General features: G+C 38.4%; 1 protein-coding gene across 3 annotated transcripts in view; it reads left to right on the top strand.

Annotated features, from left to right (window-relative positions):
• Nucleotides 1-17,407, top strand: part of SLC44A5 (solute carrier family 44 member 5) — a 393,241-nt gene that overhangs the window by 174,149 nt on the left and 201,685 nt on the right. For all 3 annotated transcript variants that reach the window (XM_004758176.2, XM_004758174.2, XM_045064731.1), the window contains exon 3: nt 1,332-1,370. In XM_004758176.2, coding sequence (XP_004758233.1) covers nt 1,332-1,370 — 39 coding nt within the window. The remainder of the gene's footprint in view (nt 1-1,331; nt 1,371-17,407) is intronic.

Raw genomic sequence — 17,407 nt, 5'->3', positions numbered from 1 at the left:
TGAAACCTATATGCCCCGAGACAAACCTGGGAAATTAAATAATGCTTGTCATCCTAATGAATCTGGTCCAGAATTCCTATTTTAAAGGGGATCTAGTGGGGGATGAGGGAAGTGTAAAAAACTTTATGAATAATCTTTATTTTTGTGATACATTGCTAGTATCAGAGGCTGGAAGCTGTACTGGTTATGAGTGGACATAAGAGCTACACAAACCTGTTTGAATTTCAGATCCATTGCTTACTAGCAGGGTGGTGACTCCACGCAAAGATTAGACCCTAAGTTTCACATTGCCTCTGGGAACCTCAGCTTTTCAGTTTTAGAGGAGAATTGATTATTATGACTACAGCAAGGGATGCTGTGAATATTAAAAGAAATATGTAAATGAAACATGGCTCCTAGTGCATAATAAGTATTCAAAAATTGGCTGCTATTTTAATTATCATAATCTTTCCTAAGGGAACACAGTTTACAAATGCTCACCTTCCCTAGAGTTTTTATCTCAATTCTGACTCTCCATGATTTTCTATTGTTAGATTGATGAGAAGCATCCATGCTTAGACTGTGTTGTAATTTCTGCTATTGGCTCTATAGTGGGAATTTTTTTTAAAGACTTCACAAGTGTGTTAAAGTACCAGAGAGTGGAGTGTTCATAGAAAGTATTAATGTTTTTGTTTCACACATGTGTGGGATTATTTGGGCAGTAAAACCTTAGTGTGCTATCATTGTTCATTATGGAACTTGCCATAGCCACCTCCCTTACCCCCAAAACCCATAAATTGTATCTTCCAAACTGAACCAGTTGTGTTACTAGTTACCATGTGCAAGCTACTGTTAAAGCAAAAGGTCACATGCAATTTGGCTGCAGAATTCCAGTTACATCTTTTTTCTCTAGCCTGTACTTACAATTCTGCATGTAATTGAGAGTATTTAATGCATGTTAAGTTTTTCATGACTAATACATCTTCTGAGGTCAAAGCATGAACATAAAGTGAAAGTAAACAAAGCACCTTATTTCTTGGTGCTGAATTTCCTGAGACTGTGCATATCGCCCTGTACAGGGCGTGGATGAAAGTGGAAGTTTTATTCCTCCACCTCAAACTTCTTACCTTCAGTACCTTCGTGCAACGTTTTTGGACTTCCTAAGATTAAATGCTCATGATTAGTGACTTTGGGTATTGAGTATCTGTTCAACTAGTCCGACTGACCTTATATTATTCTGTGTGTTAAAGTCTAAGAACTAGAATTTTTATGTCAGAGAGAGATAGGTATGGAGCTTCAGAATCACCAGTCCCTACAAATAAAGATTTCTTTGCCCTTGTGTTTTTTCCTAGAAGAACAACCAGACACTTCCTTAGACGTTGAGACCTATGGTAAGTCATAGTCTGAGTGTTAAGTGATAAGTTAGTCTAAGAATTCTTCATGACAGTCCATCATTTAAGAAATACATAATTCTTTCAAAATCTAGGAACACTTAAATATTTGGCTGGTAAAGATCAATTGCTGATGGCATGTTTGGTCCTTTTTTCAAGAGGCTGATTTCTTCTTTCTGAAGGGATTTCCTCTCATTAGAGTTATTAAAAAAAATATCCTTCAGAAAGAACATCATATAGCTCTTGATGCTTCATTAACCCAGGCAACCCCCATATCTTGCTTTCTTCCCATCCGTGAATCCCAGCTTATGACTCTGACCCATGTGTCTTATTTAAATCTCCCTTTCTAACAAAGATGTCTTGTCAGGCTTCTTGGCTGTTTCATGATACTGTATCTTACCCAGTCCTCTTTTTGGGACACTTGCCTCATTCCTCAGCTAACCCCAGAGAGTTGAGTCTTGCTATGCAAAATATGGTCTGTAGACCAAAGCAGGGGCATTACCTCTGAGCACTTCTAGAAAGGCAGAATCTTGGGCCCCAATCTAGTCTTACAGAATAAGAATCTGCATTTTCACAAGTTCCTCAAGTCATTCATGTACAAATGAAAGTTTGAGCAGGCACTGGTTTCAAGAGTTGTTCTTCCTTGATGTGCTCTCATTCCTGAGATGTATAAATAAGTAGTTTTCCCCTGTGACTTTCTCAACAGTACTTGGACCCCTATTCCTCAACTGAAAGGGTTATCACATATGCACTTTCCTATCTCTATTCTCAAAGCCTCTTTATTGATGCTTGTTAGGTTTCATTGTACCTAGGTAGATATTCTAAGGTTTGCTCTTAGATGGATAATAGCATTTTATAGTCTTCAAAGTTCCTTCTCACAGATTTTATTTGATCACATATGATCCTGTAAGATGGGAAGGTAGGTAAAAAAATAGTCATTTGTAGAGGCTGTTTTATAAATTTCCATTTGTGTTTTTCTAAACTTGGGGTGGAAAATATACCAGCAAGTACTTTTTTTTTTTCTATTTTGGAAAAATAGAAGCGAAGTCTTTTGGGCTATCAGAAATCTGTGAGTGAGTTGTTTTAACTCCAAATGTATCATGATTCAAAATGATGTTTTACTGCTCAATATGATCAGTTATATTTTCATTCATAAACCTTGTATTAATGAGGATATAGTAATTGGGACTATAGTGAAATTATCATTTTTTTGACAAAATTCTTGAGCTAAATGGGCCAAAGAAGAATAAGCCTCCACTTCTGATATAATAGACCAAGGAGAGAAGGACCCTAGAGCACTGCTTCTGCTGGGATGAACAGGAGTTTTCAAAGAAAGGGGAAAACTCCAATGTAGAATATTGCCTTGAGACCCTTTGCAATTTCCATTCCTCGGAGAGAAGATATATCTGGGAGATTCACTGCTGAACCATGGGCCAGGAGGAACTGTTGGTTTTGCAAGCTCTGGAAGTGCAGCTATATTAGAGGAAACACCTCCAGATCCTAAGAGTGTTATACCCAGGAGTTGGGGGTGAGTGGATGAATAGGCATGGCAGGTGTATTGGATGGCATTTTTGGTCTTTTCTCTTTGACCTGTTCACTCAACATTTACACTTCTTTTGAAGAGTCTTATGTTAAAGAAAGCTTAACTGTATTTAATAATGTAAGTGAGCGTGGGAGAATTGGAATACTGTTGAGGTTAGCCCATAGGAAATATTCTTCAGCAGCCTCCTCTTCCAAAAAAAGCTGGGAGCCAGAGAAGTTGGTGACTTTGTACCAAGGGCTCCACCTGCTCTGATCTCACAAGGAAGAGGAACTCTTGTCCTCTTGAGGCTAGTAGCTCCTTGAGGGCCTTTCTGTAAAATCGTCCCTTGTCCCTCTGCCACCGTTCCCACCGACATACAAACATGCCTAATGACCAGCTCTATGAAAAAAACTGGCGAGGCCTCCATTGACCCTCTTACCATCTTCCACCTACCATTCTATTTCTTTGCTTTTTCTCATAGAAACTCCTAGGTGGCTCAGTCGTTAAGTGTCTGCCTTCAGCTCAGGTCATGATCTTAAGGATCCGGGGATTGAGCCCCACATAGGGTTCTCTGCTCAGTGGGAAGCCTGCTTCTCCCTTTCCCACTCCTCCTACTTGTGTTCCCTGTCTCACTGTCTCTCTCTCTCTGTCAAATAAAAAAATAAAATCTTTAAAGAAAGAAGGAGGGAAGAAAGAAGGAAACTTCCCATTAATGTTGTCTTCAGGGACTGACTCCTCCACTTTCTTCCCTCCTATCCTCTCATTACCCGACACCAACTGGAACTGTATCTGCGCTACTTCTGGGAAACGCCTTTTTATATATTTCTGAGAACATCTCTCTTGCTCCTCCAGTGGAGAATTATTCTCTTTCTCACCTTATTCTCCTTCAGCACATGTTGCCACTCTCTTTTTTGTAATATTTTCTTCTCCTTCCATGAAGGAAGCCACAGAAACCAGAGAGCCACACACTTCTGGTTTCCCTCCTTTCTCTCTGATGTGTCCTCTTCCTTTGCTCAATCGCTAACATTTAGAGTCTGAACGTTGGAGAATACCAGGTACATTTTCTCTTTTGGTGTTCTTCTGGGTGATTTCGTCTTGTCCCATAGTTTAAAGACCATAAACAAACTGCTTACTTCTAAATTTATATGGCTGGCCTTGATTGCTCTATCTTGCTCCAGAATCATTAATTCAGCTTGACAGTGCACCAGATCCATCTGCCTGTCTTCCATCCCCCGTTCTCGTCATACCATCTCCACTGTAAGACTTCATTCTAACAACTGTGCTTTGTATTTAGATACTTACAATAGCCTCCTCAATGGTTTTTATGCTTTAGTTATTGCCCTAAATACAGTTATGCTTTCTTTAACATAAATCCATTCTCCACAGAAGAATCCATTTATATAACATATAATATATATTATATAATATATAAATTTTACATATTATATGTATTTGTTCATAATATATGATATTACACTTTATTTAATGTACCAATTTAGTCAGTTTTAAAATTCTTAGTACATAAATGGAGCAATCATTAGAGCAAATATATTAGCCCAGTGGACAGTGCACTATTTTGGATATTGGCTGTTTTGGCCTTGCCTTTTTGACCCCTGTAATTTGCTTCTGACATTTTGACCCAGTTTAAACCTGAGGATATTTTGGCTGTTTCTGTACACCAACATTTAAATCTGATTTATACTAACATTAATGAATTGGAGTCAGTAAACTATTCTTTTATTTGATGGGCAGAGTAAACTCTATTAGTTAACTTGATTCATTAATTTTTTTGTATAACAGTGTTAAACTATTTATGGCTCTATCCTTTTTTATTCTACCAGGATTATTTTAATTAGACTACCATATTTTCTGTGTCAATTTTAAAATAAAGACTTGATTCATTGATTATGTTTTTATCCACATCAAGTTTCATCAACTTTATTAAATATTTTTGTGGTTCCAATTCAGTTTTTCCACATCAAATTTTTATAAGATGATATGATTCTTCTATTGATTTTTGATCAATAAAATTTTTACCTTATGTTTTACTTAGTTTATTTTTTGTTAATTACTACTCTAAAAATTAAATTACTTCTGAAGTCAATTTTTGCAGTTTTTATTGTTATTAATAATATGTGATTCTTCAAACTATTTTTTTAAGGTTATTTATTTATTTATTTGACAGAGAGAGGGATCAGAAGTAGGCAGAGAGGCAGAGCAGAGAGAGAGGGGAGGAAGCAGGCTCCCTGCTGAGTGGAGAGCCCAATGTGGGGCTTGATCCCAGGATCCTGAGATCATGACCTGAGCTGAAGGCAGAGGCTTAACCCACTGAGCCACCCAGGCGCCCCCAAACTATTTTTTATTAAAAAAGAAAAATGCTTCACTATATATATATTTTTAGCATTGATAGTTTTATTTTGTCATTATAATTTCCACTTAATCTAATTTTACTTGGGTCAAGTTGTATTTTGTGCTAACTGTCTTCAGGGTCAAAATGCCAGGGTTAAAATACCAGCTATAATCTTAATTGCTCCTTATTTTTTCTTTTAGACTATCAGTGTTAGATAGAGCTGTAACAATTGAAAATTACTCTTAAAACAAGGTTGACTCCAAGTACAAATTCCAGAGAGCCTAGAGGGATCTTGAGGGGAACAAATGTAAACTTAAGAAAAAGGACACATTTATTTTTTAGGCAAAACATGTAAAGTTGACTTCTCATTTCCTGGGAAAGAGCTCTTTACATACCTTGAAGCTTTTATTTCCCCCTGGCAATCCAAGCTGACTTTCTCCCTTTAGATAGTGTTGACTGCCTCTTGGCACAAAATATCGCAATCAAGTATTCTACATTTGTGTGAACAAAAGCTCTTAGAAGAAGGAATTGATAAAAATATATGGTCTCCTTACACTGTTAAATAGGACACCCTTCATTTTAGCTTTAGATAGTTTGCTTTAAGTAGGTGCAATGTGTATATCTCTCATTAATAATTCTTGAAATGGTTTGGATTTTGCCTGCCTACTCTTCAAAATTATTAAAAATGGATAAAGTTGGGGTACAACATAGGGAGAATTAAGATGGCAGAGAAGTGGGGGACCCAGGGCTTTCCTCAACACAGCTCAACACAGCTGTCACACACAGCTGTCAAACACACCTGTCACAGCTGTATTGTAGTCAGATCACTTAGAACACCCAGGAAATCGATAAGAGTTTTGGAAACAGGATCTCCATGATTTGAAGGGAGAGTGTGATGTATGTGAGTGCATGGAAGGGAGTTGGGGGAGAGAAAAACTCATGCTGCAGAAGGAAGGGAGCCCTTTCTGCAGGGAGAGAAAAGAGAGAGAAAGTGAGAGGGGTTGAGAGAGTGTCCTCTCTCTTTTGGGTCTGCACAAGAAAATCTCCCCACACTGCAGACTGGTGAGTGAGGAGATCTGTGTATCACAAGTGTGTGACTTTCAGTGGAGCGGAGCTGTGGCTCATGCTCCTGGGGAGGAGGGTGCCAGCCAGAGAATGCACAAAGTGGTGTAGAGGTCTTCTGGGTCACACTGGGAGAAAGCATTAGTCTCTCCAAGGACAAAAAACCCTGTAGGCACTAGCAAATGGCCTTTCAGGGGTAGGGGACCGTGGTGCCTGCACAAGGTGAATAACTTGATTGGTGCTTTTCCTGGTGTTGCAAAGTACATTCTGTGCACTGTGCAGGCATGGGATTGTTTTTTGGGACAAAGGACACTAGGACAGCATGGTGGGGAGCCTCTACTCCAGAAGAAGGAATGGATCCATGTGGTGCCCAGTCCTTTAGGATTTGGAGTTTTGAAACCTAGCTGTATGCCAAAAATAAAATGCAAGAGAGCTGTGGTGCTACGAGTGCAGACGGCCCTTGCTTTTCTGTGAAGGCTTTCTGAACTGCAGGGGGTGTGAGATCTCCCGTCCAGGGATGAGGGTCAGATGGCTCTATTTTCCCTTCACCACCCCACCAACATGGTAGGACTTCAGAGAACTACAAACACAGTAGCCCCCAGTGGAGGTGGAAGCTGCTTACACCAAACCCTGTGCCTGGGAAGGGCATATTTACTAGGGCAGAACTGACTCTGAGCCAGCACAGAGGGCCTTTCCCCCTCAGAAGACTAGCACAGATAGCATACTGCATGTACCAAGTCTACTGAACATTCAGTGCTTCAAAGGCTGACCTGGAGTTCTGGTAGAAATGGGATGATGCTGTATTTTTCTTCTCCTCCTCCTCCTTCTCCTTCTTCCTTCCTTTGGAATCAGGCTTACAGTTTTTTCCTTGTTTGTTAGCTTATTTTTTCATGTCCTTTTCTCTTTTTTTTGGTCAGTTTTCTTTCTTTTTTTTTCTTTTATTTTCTTTGTTTGTTTTTTTTCCCTTTTTATTTGGAATCAGCTTATAGGTTTTTTTTTTTTTTTAATTGTAGCTTTGGCTTTTTAAAAAAAATTTGTTGTTATTATTTTTTTATTTATTTCTTTTCAGTGTAACAGAATTCATTGTTTATGCACCACACCCAGTGCTCCATGCAATCCGTGCCCTCCTTAATACCCATCACCTGGCTCCCCAACCTCCCACCCCCCAATCTGAGGTTTAAAACCCTCAGATTGTTTTTCATAGTCCATAGTAGCTCATGGTTCATCTCCCCTTCCAATTTCCCTCAACTCCCTTCTCCTCTCCATCTCCCCATGTCCTCCATGTTATTTGTTATGCACAACAAATAAGTGAAACCATATGATAATTGACTGTCTCTGCTTGACTTATTTCACTCAGCATAATCTTTTCCAGTCCCATCCATGTTGATACAAAAGTTGGGTATTCATCCTTTCTGATGGAGGCATAATACTCCATAGTGTATATGAACCACATCCATTCGTCCATTAAAGGGTATCTTGGTTCTTTTCACAGTTTGTCAACTGTGGCCATTGCTGCTATAAACATTGGGGTACAGATGGCCTTTCTTTTCATGACATCTGTATCTTTGGGGTAAATACCCAGTAGTGCAATTGCAGGGTCATACGGAAGCTCTATTTTTAATTTCTTGAGGAATCTCCACACTGTTCTCCAAAGTGGCTGCACCAACTTGGATTCCCACCAACAGTGTAAGAGGGTTCCCCTTTTTCCACATCCCTTCCAACACTTGTTGTTTACTGTCTTGCTAATTTTGGCCATTCTAACTGGTGTAAGGTGGTATCTCAATGTGGTTTTAATTTGAATTTCCCTGATGGCTAATGATGAACATTTTTTTGAACATTTGAACATTTTTTCATGAACCTGTTAGCCATTTGTATGTCTTCATTGAAGAAGTGTCTGTCCATATCTTGTGCCCATTTTTTGACATGATTATCTGTTTTGTGTGTGTTGAGTTTAAGAAGTTCTTTGTAGATCCTGGATATCAGCCTTTGTCTGTACTGTCATTTGTGAATATCTTCTCCCATTCCGTGGGTTGCCTCTTTGTTTTGTTGACTGTTTCCTTTGCTGTGCAGAAGGTTTTGATCTTGATGAAGTCCCAAAAGTTCATGTTTTCTTTTGTTTCCTTTGCCTTTGGAGACATATCTTGAAAGAAGTTGCTGTGGCTGATATCGAAGAGATTACTGCCTATGTTCTCCTCTAGAATTCTGATGGATTCCTGCCTCACATTGAGGTCTTTTATCCATTTTGAGTTTATCTTTGTGTACAGTGTAAGAGAATAGTCGAGTTTCATTCTTCTACATATAGCTGTCCAGTTTTCCCAGCACCATTTATTGAAGAGACTGTCTTTTTTCCACTGTATATTTTTTCCTGTTTTGTTGAAGATTATTTGACCATAGAGTTGAGGGTCCATATCTGGGCTCTCTACTCTGTTCCACTGGTCTATGTGTCTGTTTTTATGCCAGTATCATGCTGTCTTGGTGATCACAGCTTTGTAGTAAAGCTTGAAATCAGTAACGTGATGCCCCCAGTTTTATTTTTGTTTTTCAACATTTCTGTAGCAATTTGAGGTCTCTTCTGATCTCATACAAATTTTAGGATTATTTGCTCCAGCTCTTTGATAAATACCGGTGGAATTTTGATTGGAATGGCATTAAAAGTATAGATTGCTCTAGGCAGTATAGACATTTTAACAATGTTTATTCTTCCAATCCAAGAGCATGGAATGGTCTTCCATCTTTTTGTGTCTTCTTCAGTTTCTTTCATGAGCGTTCTATAGATCCTCGAGTACAGATCCTTTACCTCTTTGGTTAGGTTTATTCCCAGGAATCTTATGGTTCTTGGTGCTATAGTAAATGGAATCAATTCTCTAATTTCCCTTTCTGTATTTTCATTGTTAGTGTATAAGAAAGCCACTGATTTCTGTACATTGACTTTGTATCCTGCCACGTTACTGAATTGCCGTATGAGTTTTAAAAGTTTGGGGGTGGAGTCTTCTGGGTTTTCATTTCTTTCCCTTTTCTCTCTCTCTATCTCTCTATTTTGGATCAGTCTTTTCTTTTCTTTTCTCTCTGGCCTAATTTCAACAAATAAAGCTAAACACACCTAGCTAGAGGTCCAGACACTCCCCACTGCACAAAAGGGGGGAATCTCCAGAGGAGTGACCAGTGAGAAAAAGCAGCAAAAATACAACAGCAGAGTGCTCACAGCATACACCAGAGACACTTCCTGAAGTGTCAGGTCCTGGACAGTGTATGACCACTTTTTAATATACCATTACTCTCGGTGCAGGGAACATAGCAAGTTTTCATAACATGCAAAAGATAAAAACTTAGCCAAAATGACAAGATGGAGGAACTCCCCCAAAAGAACATTCAAGAAGAAATCACAGCCAGGGACTTGCTCAAAATAGATAAAAGCAGTATATCTGAGTAAGAATTTAGAACAACAGTCATAAGACTACTAGCTGGACTTGAAAAAAAGCATAGAAGTTGGGGTGCCTGGGTGGCTTAGTCGGTTAAGCATCTGACTCTTGGTTTCGGCTCAGGTCATGATTCATGGGTTGTGGGGTCAGGCCTTGCATCAGTACATTGGGGAGTCTCTCTCCTCCTCTGCCCCTCCTCCCTTTTTCTCTCTCTGTCTCTAAAATAAATAAATAAATCTTTAAAAAAAGAGAGAGAGAAAAGCACAAGAGACATCAGAGAAATACTTGTTGCAGAGATAAAGGACCTAAACATTGTCAGGCTGAAATTTAAAAATGCTATAACTGAGATGCAAACTGACTGGATATAATGACAATGAAGATTGAAGAAGCAGAGAAGATAGGTGATATAGAAGATATAATTATAGAAAATAATGAAGCTGAAAAGAAGAGGGTAAGAAAACTATTAGATCATGAAGGTAGATGAGGGGTGGATGAAGGTAGAGAAGGGGAACTCAGCAATTCCATAAAGCAATATCCATATCATAAGAGTCCAAGAAGAAGAAGAGCAGGAAAAAAGGACAGAAGGCTTATTTGAACAAATTATAGCTGAGATCTTCCCTAATTGGGGGAAGGAAACAGACATTCAAGTCCAAGGAGCACAGGGAACTCCTATCAAAATAAACTAAAACAGGCAACACCATGGCATATCATAGTGAAACTCACAAAATACAAAGATGAGGTGAGAATTCTGAAAACAGCTAGGGATGAAAGATACTTTACCTACAAGGGTAGACACATAAGGTTAGCAGCAATCCTGTCCTCAGAGACCTGGAAAGTCAGAAAGGAGTGGAAGGGAATTTTAACATGATAATTGGGAAAATTGTGCAGCCAAGAATACTTTATCCAGCAAGGCTGTCATTCAGAATAAGAGGAAAGATACAGACTTTCCAAGATAAGCAAAAACTAAAGGAGTTTGTGAACACTAAATCAGCTTTGCAAGAGATATTAAAAGGGACCCTTGAGTGGAAAGAAACCAAAAGCAACAAATATTAGAAAGGAACAGACACAATCTACAGGAACAACAACTTTAAAGGTAATACAATGGCACTAAATTCATATCTTTCAGTAATTACTCTGAATGTAAATGGATTAAATGCTCCAATCAAAAGACATGTATCAGAATGGATAAAAACCCAAAACCCATCAATATGCTGCTTACAAGATCCTCAGTTTTGACCCAAAGATGCCTCTAGGTTGAAAGTGAGGAGGTGGAGAAAAATTTATCATGATAATGGACATCAAAAGAAAGCTAGAGTAGACATACTTATATCAGATAAATTGGATTTTAAACCAAAGACTGTAATAAGAAATGAAGGAGGGCACTATATAATAATTAAAGGGTTTGTCCAACATGAAGATTTAACAACTGCAAATATCTATTCCCCTAACTTGGGAGCAGCTAAATATATAAATCAATTAATTACAAAATTAAAGATAATAATATAGTAATAGTGGGGGACTTTAACACCCTACTCACAGCAATGGACAGATCATCTATGTAGAAGATCAACAAGGAAACAAGGGCTTTGAAAGACACACTGGACCATATAGACTTCACAGATAATATTCAGAGAATTTCATCCTAAAGCAGCCGAAAAAAAACATTCTTTTCAAGTGTACATGGAACATTCTTCAGAATAGATCACATACTGGGTCACGAATTAGGCTTCCACAGATACAAAAAGCCTGAGCTCATGCCATGCATATTTTCAGACCACATTGCTATGAAACTTGAAGTCAATCACAAGAAAAAATTTGGAAAGACCACAAATACATGGAGGTTAAAGAATATCCTACTAAAGAATGAATGGGTTAACCAGGAAATTAAAGATAGGAAATTAAAGAAATACATGGAAGCAAGTGAAAATGAAAACACAAAAGGTTTTGGACTGCATCAAATTTGAGATGCAGGAAAGGTTATCCTAAGAGGGAAGTATATAGTAATACCGGCCTTTCTTAAGAAGTAAGAAAAAAGTCTTAAATACACAACCAACTCATAAAGCCTAAATCTAGCAGGAGAAGGGAAATAATAAAGATTAGAGCAAAAATAAATGATATAGAAATAAAGAAACCACAGTAAATTGGATCAATGAAACTAAGAGTTGGTTCTTCAAAAGAATTAACAAAATTGATAATGCCCTAGCCAGATTTATCAAAAAGAATACAGAAAGGACCCAAATAAAATCATGAATGACAGAGGAGAGATCACAACCAACACTGCAGAAACGCAAACAATTATAAGAGAATGCTATGAGCAATTATGTGCCAACAAATTAGGCAATCTGGAAGAAATGGATAAATTCCTAGAAACATAAACTATCAAAACTGAAACAGGAAGAAATAGAAAATCTGAACAGACCCATAACCAGCAAAGAAACGGAATCAGTAATCAAAAATCTCCCAACAAGTAAGAGCCCAGGGCCAGATGGCTTCCCAGGGGAATTCTACCAGACATTTAAAGAAGAGCTAATATCTATTCTTCTCAAACTGTTCTAAAAAATAGACATGGAATGAAAACTTCCAAACTCATTTTATGAGGCCATTCCAAACTCATTTTATGAGGCCAGCATTACCCTAATTCCAAAATCAGACAAAGACCCACTATAAAGGAAAATTAATAGACCAATATCCCTAATAAACATGGATGCCAAAGTTCTCAACAAAATACCAGGAAATTGAATCCAACATTACATTAAAAAAATTATTCACCACAACCATGTGGGATTTATTCTTGGGCTACAGGGGTAGTTTGATATACCCAAATCGATCAAGGTGATACACCACATTAATAAAATAAAGGATAAGAACCATATGATCTTCTCAATAGATGCAGAAAAGCACTTGGCAAAATATAGCATTGTTTCTTGAAAAAAAACCTTCAAAAGAATAGGGATATGAAGTACATACCTCGACATCATAAAGGCCATATACAAAAGACACACAGCTAATATCATCCTTAATGAGGAAAAATTGAGAACATTTCTCTTAAGGTCAGAAACAAGGCAGGTATGACCACTCTTACCACTGTTGTTCAACGTAGTACTGGAAGTCCTAGACTCAGCAATCAGACAACAAAAAGAAATAGATGGCATCCAAGGAGGAAGTCAAACTTTCACTCTTTGCAAATGACATGATAATCCATATAGAAAACCAAAGACTCCACTAAAAAGTTGCTAGAACTGATAAGGAATTCAGCAAAGTTGCAAGATGTAAAATAAATGTACAGAAGTCTGTTGCATTTCTATACACCAATAATGAAGCAGCAAAAATAGAAACCAAGGAATCAATCCCATTTACAATTGCACCAACACCAAAATATTCCAGGGAATAAATCCAACCAAAGAGGCGAAAGACATATATTCTGAAAACTATAGAACTCTCTTGAATGAAATTGAGGAAGGCACAAAGAAATGGAAAAACAGTCCATGCTTTGGATTAGAGGAACAAATATTGCTAAAATATCTATACTAACCAGAGAAAGCTACCCCTTTAGTGTAATACCACAAGCATTTTTCACAGAGCTAGAACAAGCAATTCTAAAATTTGTATGAAACCAGAGAAGACCCCAAATAGGCAAAGCAATCTTAAAAAAGGGAAAGCAAACATGGAAGCATCACAACTCTGGACTTCAAGCTGTACTATGAAGCTGTAATCATCAAGACAGTATGGGACAGGCACAAAAACAGACACATAGATCCATAGAAGAGAATGGAGAAACCAGAAATGGAACCACTACTATATGGTCAACTAATCTTCCACAAAGAAAGAAAGAATATCCAATGGAAAAAAGACTATCTCTTCAACAAATGGTGTTGGGGAAACTTGGCCAGCAATATGCAGATGAATGAAAGTGGACCACTTTCTTATGGCATATACAAAAATAAATTCAAAATGGATGAAAGACCTACATGTGAGAGAGGAATCTATCTAAATCCTGGAGAACACAGGCAGCAACTTCTTTGAATTTGGCTGCAGCAACGTCTTACTCATCAAGTCTCCATAGGCAAGCAAAACAAAAGCAAAATGAACTACTGGGACTTCATCAAGATAAAAAGCTTCTGCACAGTGAAGGAAATAATCAACAAAAGTAAAAGGCAACCTGGAATGGGAGAAGATATTTCCAAATGATGTATCAGATAAAAGGCTGATATCCAAAATTTATAAAGAACTTATCAGACTCTGGGGCACCTGGGTGGCTCAGTGGGTTAAAGCCTCTGCCTTCGGCTCAGGTCATGATCGCAGGGTCCTGGGATCAAGCCCCACATCGGGCTCTCAGCTCAGCAGGGAGCCTGCTTCCTCCTCTCTCTCTGCCTGCCTCTCTGCCTGCTTGTGATCTCTGTCAAATAAATAAATAAAATCTTAAAAAAAAAAAAAAGAACTTATCAGACTCAACACCCCCAAAATAAAAAAATACACTTAGGAAATGGGCAGAAGACCTGAACAGACATTTCTCTGATGAAGACATACAGATGACTGACAGACATATGAAAAAAATGCTTAGCATTACTCATCATCAGGAAAATATAAATCAAAACCACAATGAGATATCACCTCACACCAGTCAAAATGGCTAAAATCAACAAGTCAGGAAATGACAGATGCTGGTGAGGATGTGGAGAAAGGGGAACCCTCCTACACTGTTGGTGGGAATGCAAGCTGGTGCAGCCACTCTGGAAAACAGCATGGAGGTTCCTCAAAATGTTGAAAATAGAACTGCCCTATGACCCAGCAATTGCACTACTGGGTATTTACCCTAAAGATACAAATGTAGCGATCCAAAGGGACACATGCACCCGAATGTTTATAGCAGCAATGTCCACAATAGCCAAACTACGGAAAGAACCTACATGTCCATCAACAGATGAATGGATCAAGAAGATGTGGTATATATACACAATGGAATACTATGCAGCCATCAAAAGAAATGAAATCTTGCCATTTGCGACAACATGGATGGAACTAGAGCGTATCATGCTTAGTGAAATAAGTCAAGCAGAGAAAGACAACTATCATATGATCTCCCTGATATGAGGAAGTGGTGATGCAACATGGGGGCTTAAGTGGGTAGGAGAAGAATCAATGAAACAAGATGGAATTGGGAGGGAGACAAACCATAAATGACTCTTAATCTCACAAAACAAACTGAAGGTTGCTGGGGAAAGGGGGGGTTGGGAGAAGGGGGGTGGGGTTATGGATATTGGGGAGGGTATGTGCTTTGGTGAGTGCTGTGAAGTGTGTAAACCTGGTGATTCACAGACCTGTACCCCTGGGGATAAAAATATATGTTTATAAAAAATTAAAAATTAAAAAAAAAGAATAGCTAAAATTAACAACTCAGGAAACAGATGCAGAGGAAGGGGAACCCTCTTACACTCTTGTTGGGAATGCAAATTAGTACAGCCACTCTAGAGAACAGTATGGATCTTCCTCAAAACATGAAAAATAGAACTACCCTAAGGCCCAGTAATTGTACTACTAGGTATTTTTCCAAATGATACAAAAATAGTGATTTGAAAGGGCACCTGCACCCCAATGTTTATAGCAGCACTGTCCACAATAGCCAAAAAATGAAGAGAACCGAAAGTCCATTGACAGATGAATGGATAAAGAAGAGGTGGTATATATATATGGTGGTATATATATGTGTGTGTGTATATACACACACAATATATACATACAGTACAATATTACTCAGCCTCCAAAACAAATGAAATCTTGCCATTTGCAACCATGTGGATGGAACTAGAGGGTATTATGTTAAGTGAAATAAGTCAGTCAGAGAAAGACAAGTACTGTATAATTTCACTCATATGTAGAATTTAAGAAGCAAAATAAATGAATACAAGGGAAGGGAAGGAAAAGAAAATAAGATAAAGACAGAGAGGGGGGCAAACCATAAGAGACTCTAAAATATAGTGGAAAATACTGGGTATTGGTGGGGGGATGGGTTAACTGGGTGATGGGCATTAAGGAGAGCACTTGATAAAATGAGCGCTGGGTGTGATATGAAATTGATGAATCATTGAATTCTACCCCTGAAACTACTACTACGTTATATGTGAACTAATTTGAATTTAAATAAAATCTTGAAAGAAAATAAACCAGATAAAGTTGGTTATTCTGGAATGGAATTCATTTATTTCCCAAATGTTTCTTATTTTGGATTTTCTTGAAAATCAAGATGACTAATTGTTTTGCTCTGTAAAAAGCTATCTGGTCATTGAGTGTGATGATGTGACAGCAGCAATAACAAAATATTTGTGTATATGGCACTTACTATTTGTTGGATACTATTCTAAATTGTTTTACTTATGCTAATTTACTCAATCTACTGAAGAACTCTTTGAAGTTGGTTCTATGTTTCTGTTTTATAGATGAGGAAACAGGCATAGATAGGTTATGTAAGTTGTGCAAACAAGTGCAATGAAGATCTGACAAACTGCATAAAGTTTTCTACTTTTCAAAAGACTTTTTCTTGATTAAAAGAAATTCGATTCCCCCCTTAGGAAATGGGGTGAGCCTGTGATTTCCCATTTACATATCCTTGCTGCCCCCAGATAGATAGAGCATGAAGTTTAAAGTATTTGGTAAAACAACTCCAACTTGCTGGGTGGTAACCACGTGCAACAGGGAAACGGAAGTGATTTCTCCGTCTCAGATTGAGACCACAGCCCCAATCCGCCTACTCACTCCTCTTTCCTAACAGGCTTCTTAGTTTAATTCTTCCCTCTAGCACATGTGTGGTCTTTCATATAACCAACAAAAATGGTCCTATCGATAGACATATTACTAATGTCCCCAAGTGGAGACAAACCACATTCAGATGAGATTTATTAAATTCTCAGTTTCCTGTTACTTAAACAGGGAAGTCACCTTTTCCCTCCCGTTCCTGCTTTTCTGTCTCTGAAAGCACTGATCCCTGTCACTAGCCTACCGCATTCCCACTCTGATCCTGTATCAGAGCTTTGGAGTACTATTCAACTTTCTGTTTGATCTCTGCAGGAAACCAAGATACACCTCTGAATTTCCCTTGAATATTTTTTTTTCTGTAAATTTATTTATTTGAGAGAGAGAGAGAGGAAGAGTGTGTGCCTGAGTTGGGAGGGGGCAGACTCCCCACTGAGCACAGAGGAGCCAAAGTGGGGCTCAATCCAGGAACCCATCAGATCACAACCTGAGTGAAACAAAGAGTCTGCGGTCCAGTGGACTGGGGCACCCAGGCGCCTCTCCCTTGAATGTTCTGAATACGACCTGCATATGACCTCTACTAAAGTTGCTCGGGTATCTGCTCCAGGAATTTTATTGCTTCTGTGCCCTCTCTACAGACCTACTCTGAAGTGTCCGGTTCTCTACTTAACACAACTTTGGAACAGAGCAGTCTGGGTAGGCTCTATCCTGAATTCTCTATCTCTTGGTCTTTGGCAGTTATAGGTATTTTTATTCAACGACCAAAGGAATTTGGGGATTGGCTCGATCCCTTTGTTTCAAGGTTAGGAGGTCGAGCCTCAGAAAACTTAAAGAACTTGCCTCATGTCACTAAGATTGTTGGCGCTGGGCCAGGATTAGGCTTGGATCTTAGAACCTGGGCTTTTTTGTGCTTATACTTTAAATATATGGTTTTTGG

The sequence above is a fragment of the Mustela putorius genome, unplaced genomic scaffold, assembly GCF_011764305.1.
Source record: "Mustela putorius furo isolate JIRA1106 unplaced genomic scaffold, ASM1176430v1.1 tig00003853_pilon_pilon_pilon, whole genome shotgun sequence".
NCBI classification, from domain to species: Eukaryota; Metazoa; Chordata; class Mammalia; order Carnivora; family Mustelidae; genus Mustela; species Mustela putorius.
This window is presented reverse-complemented; position numbering and strand designations above follow the sequence as displayed.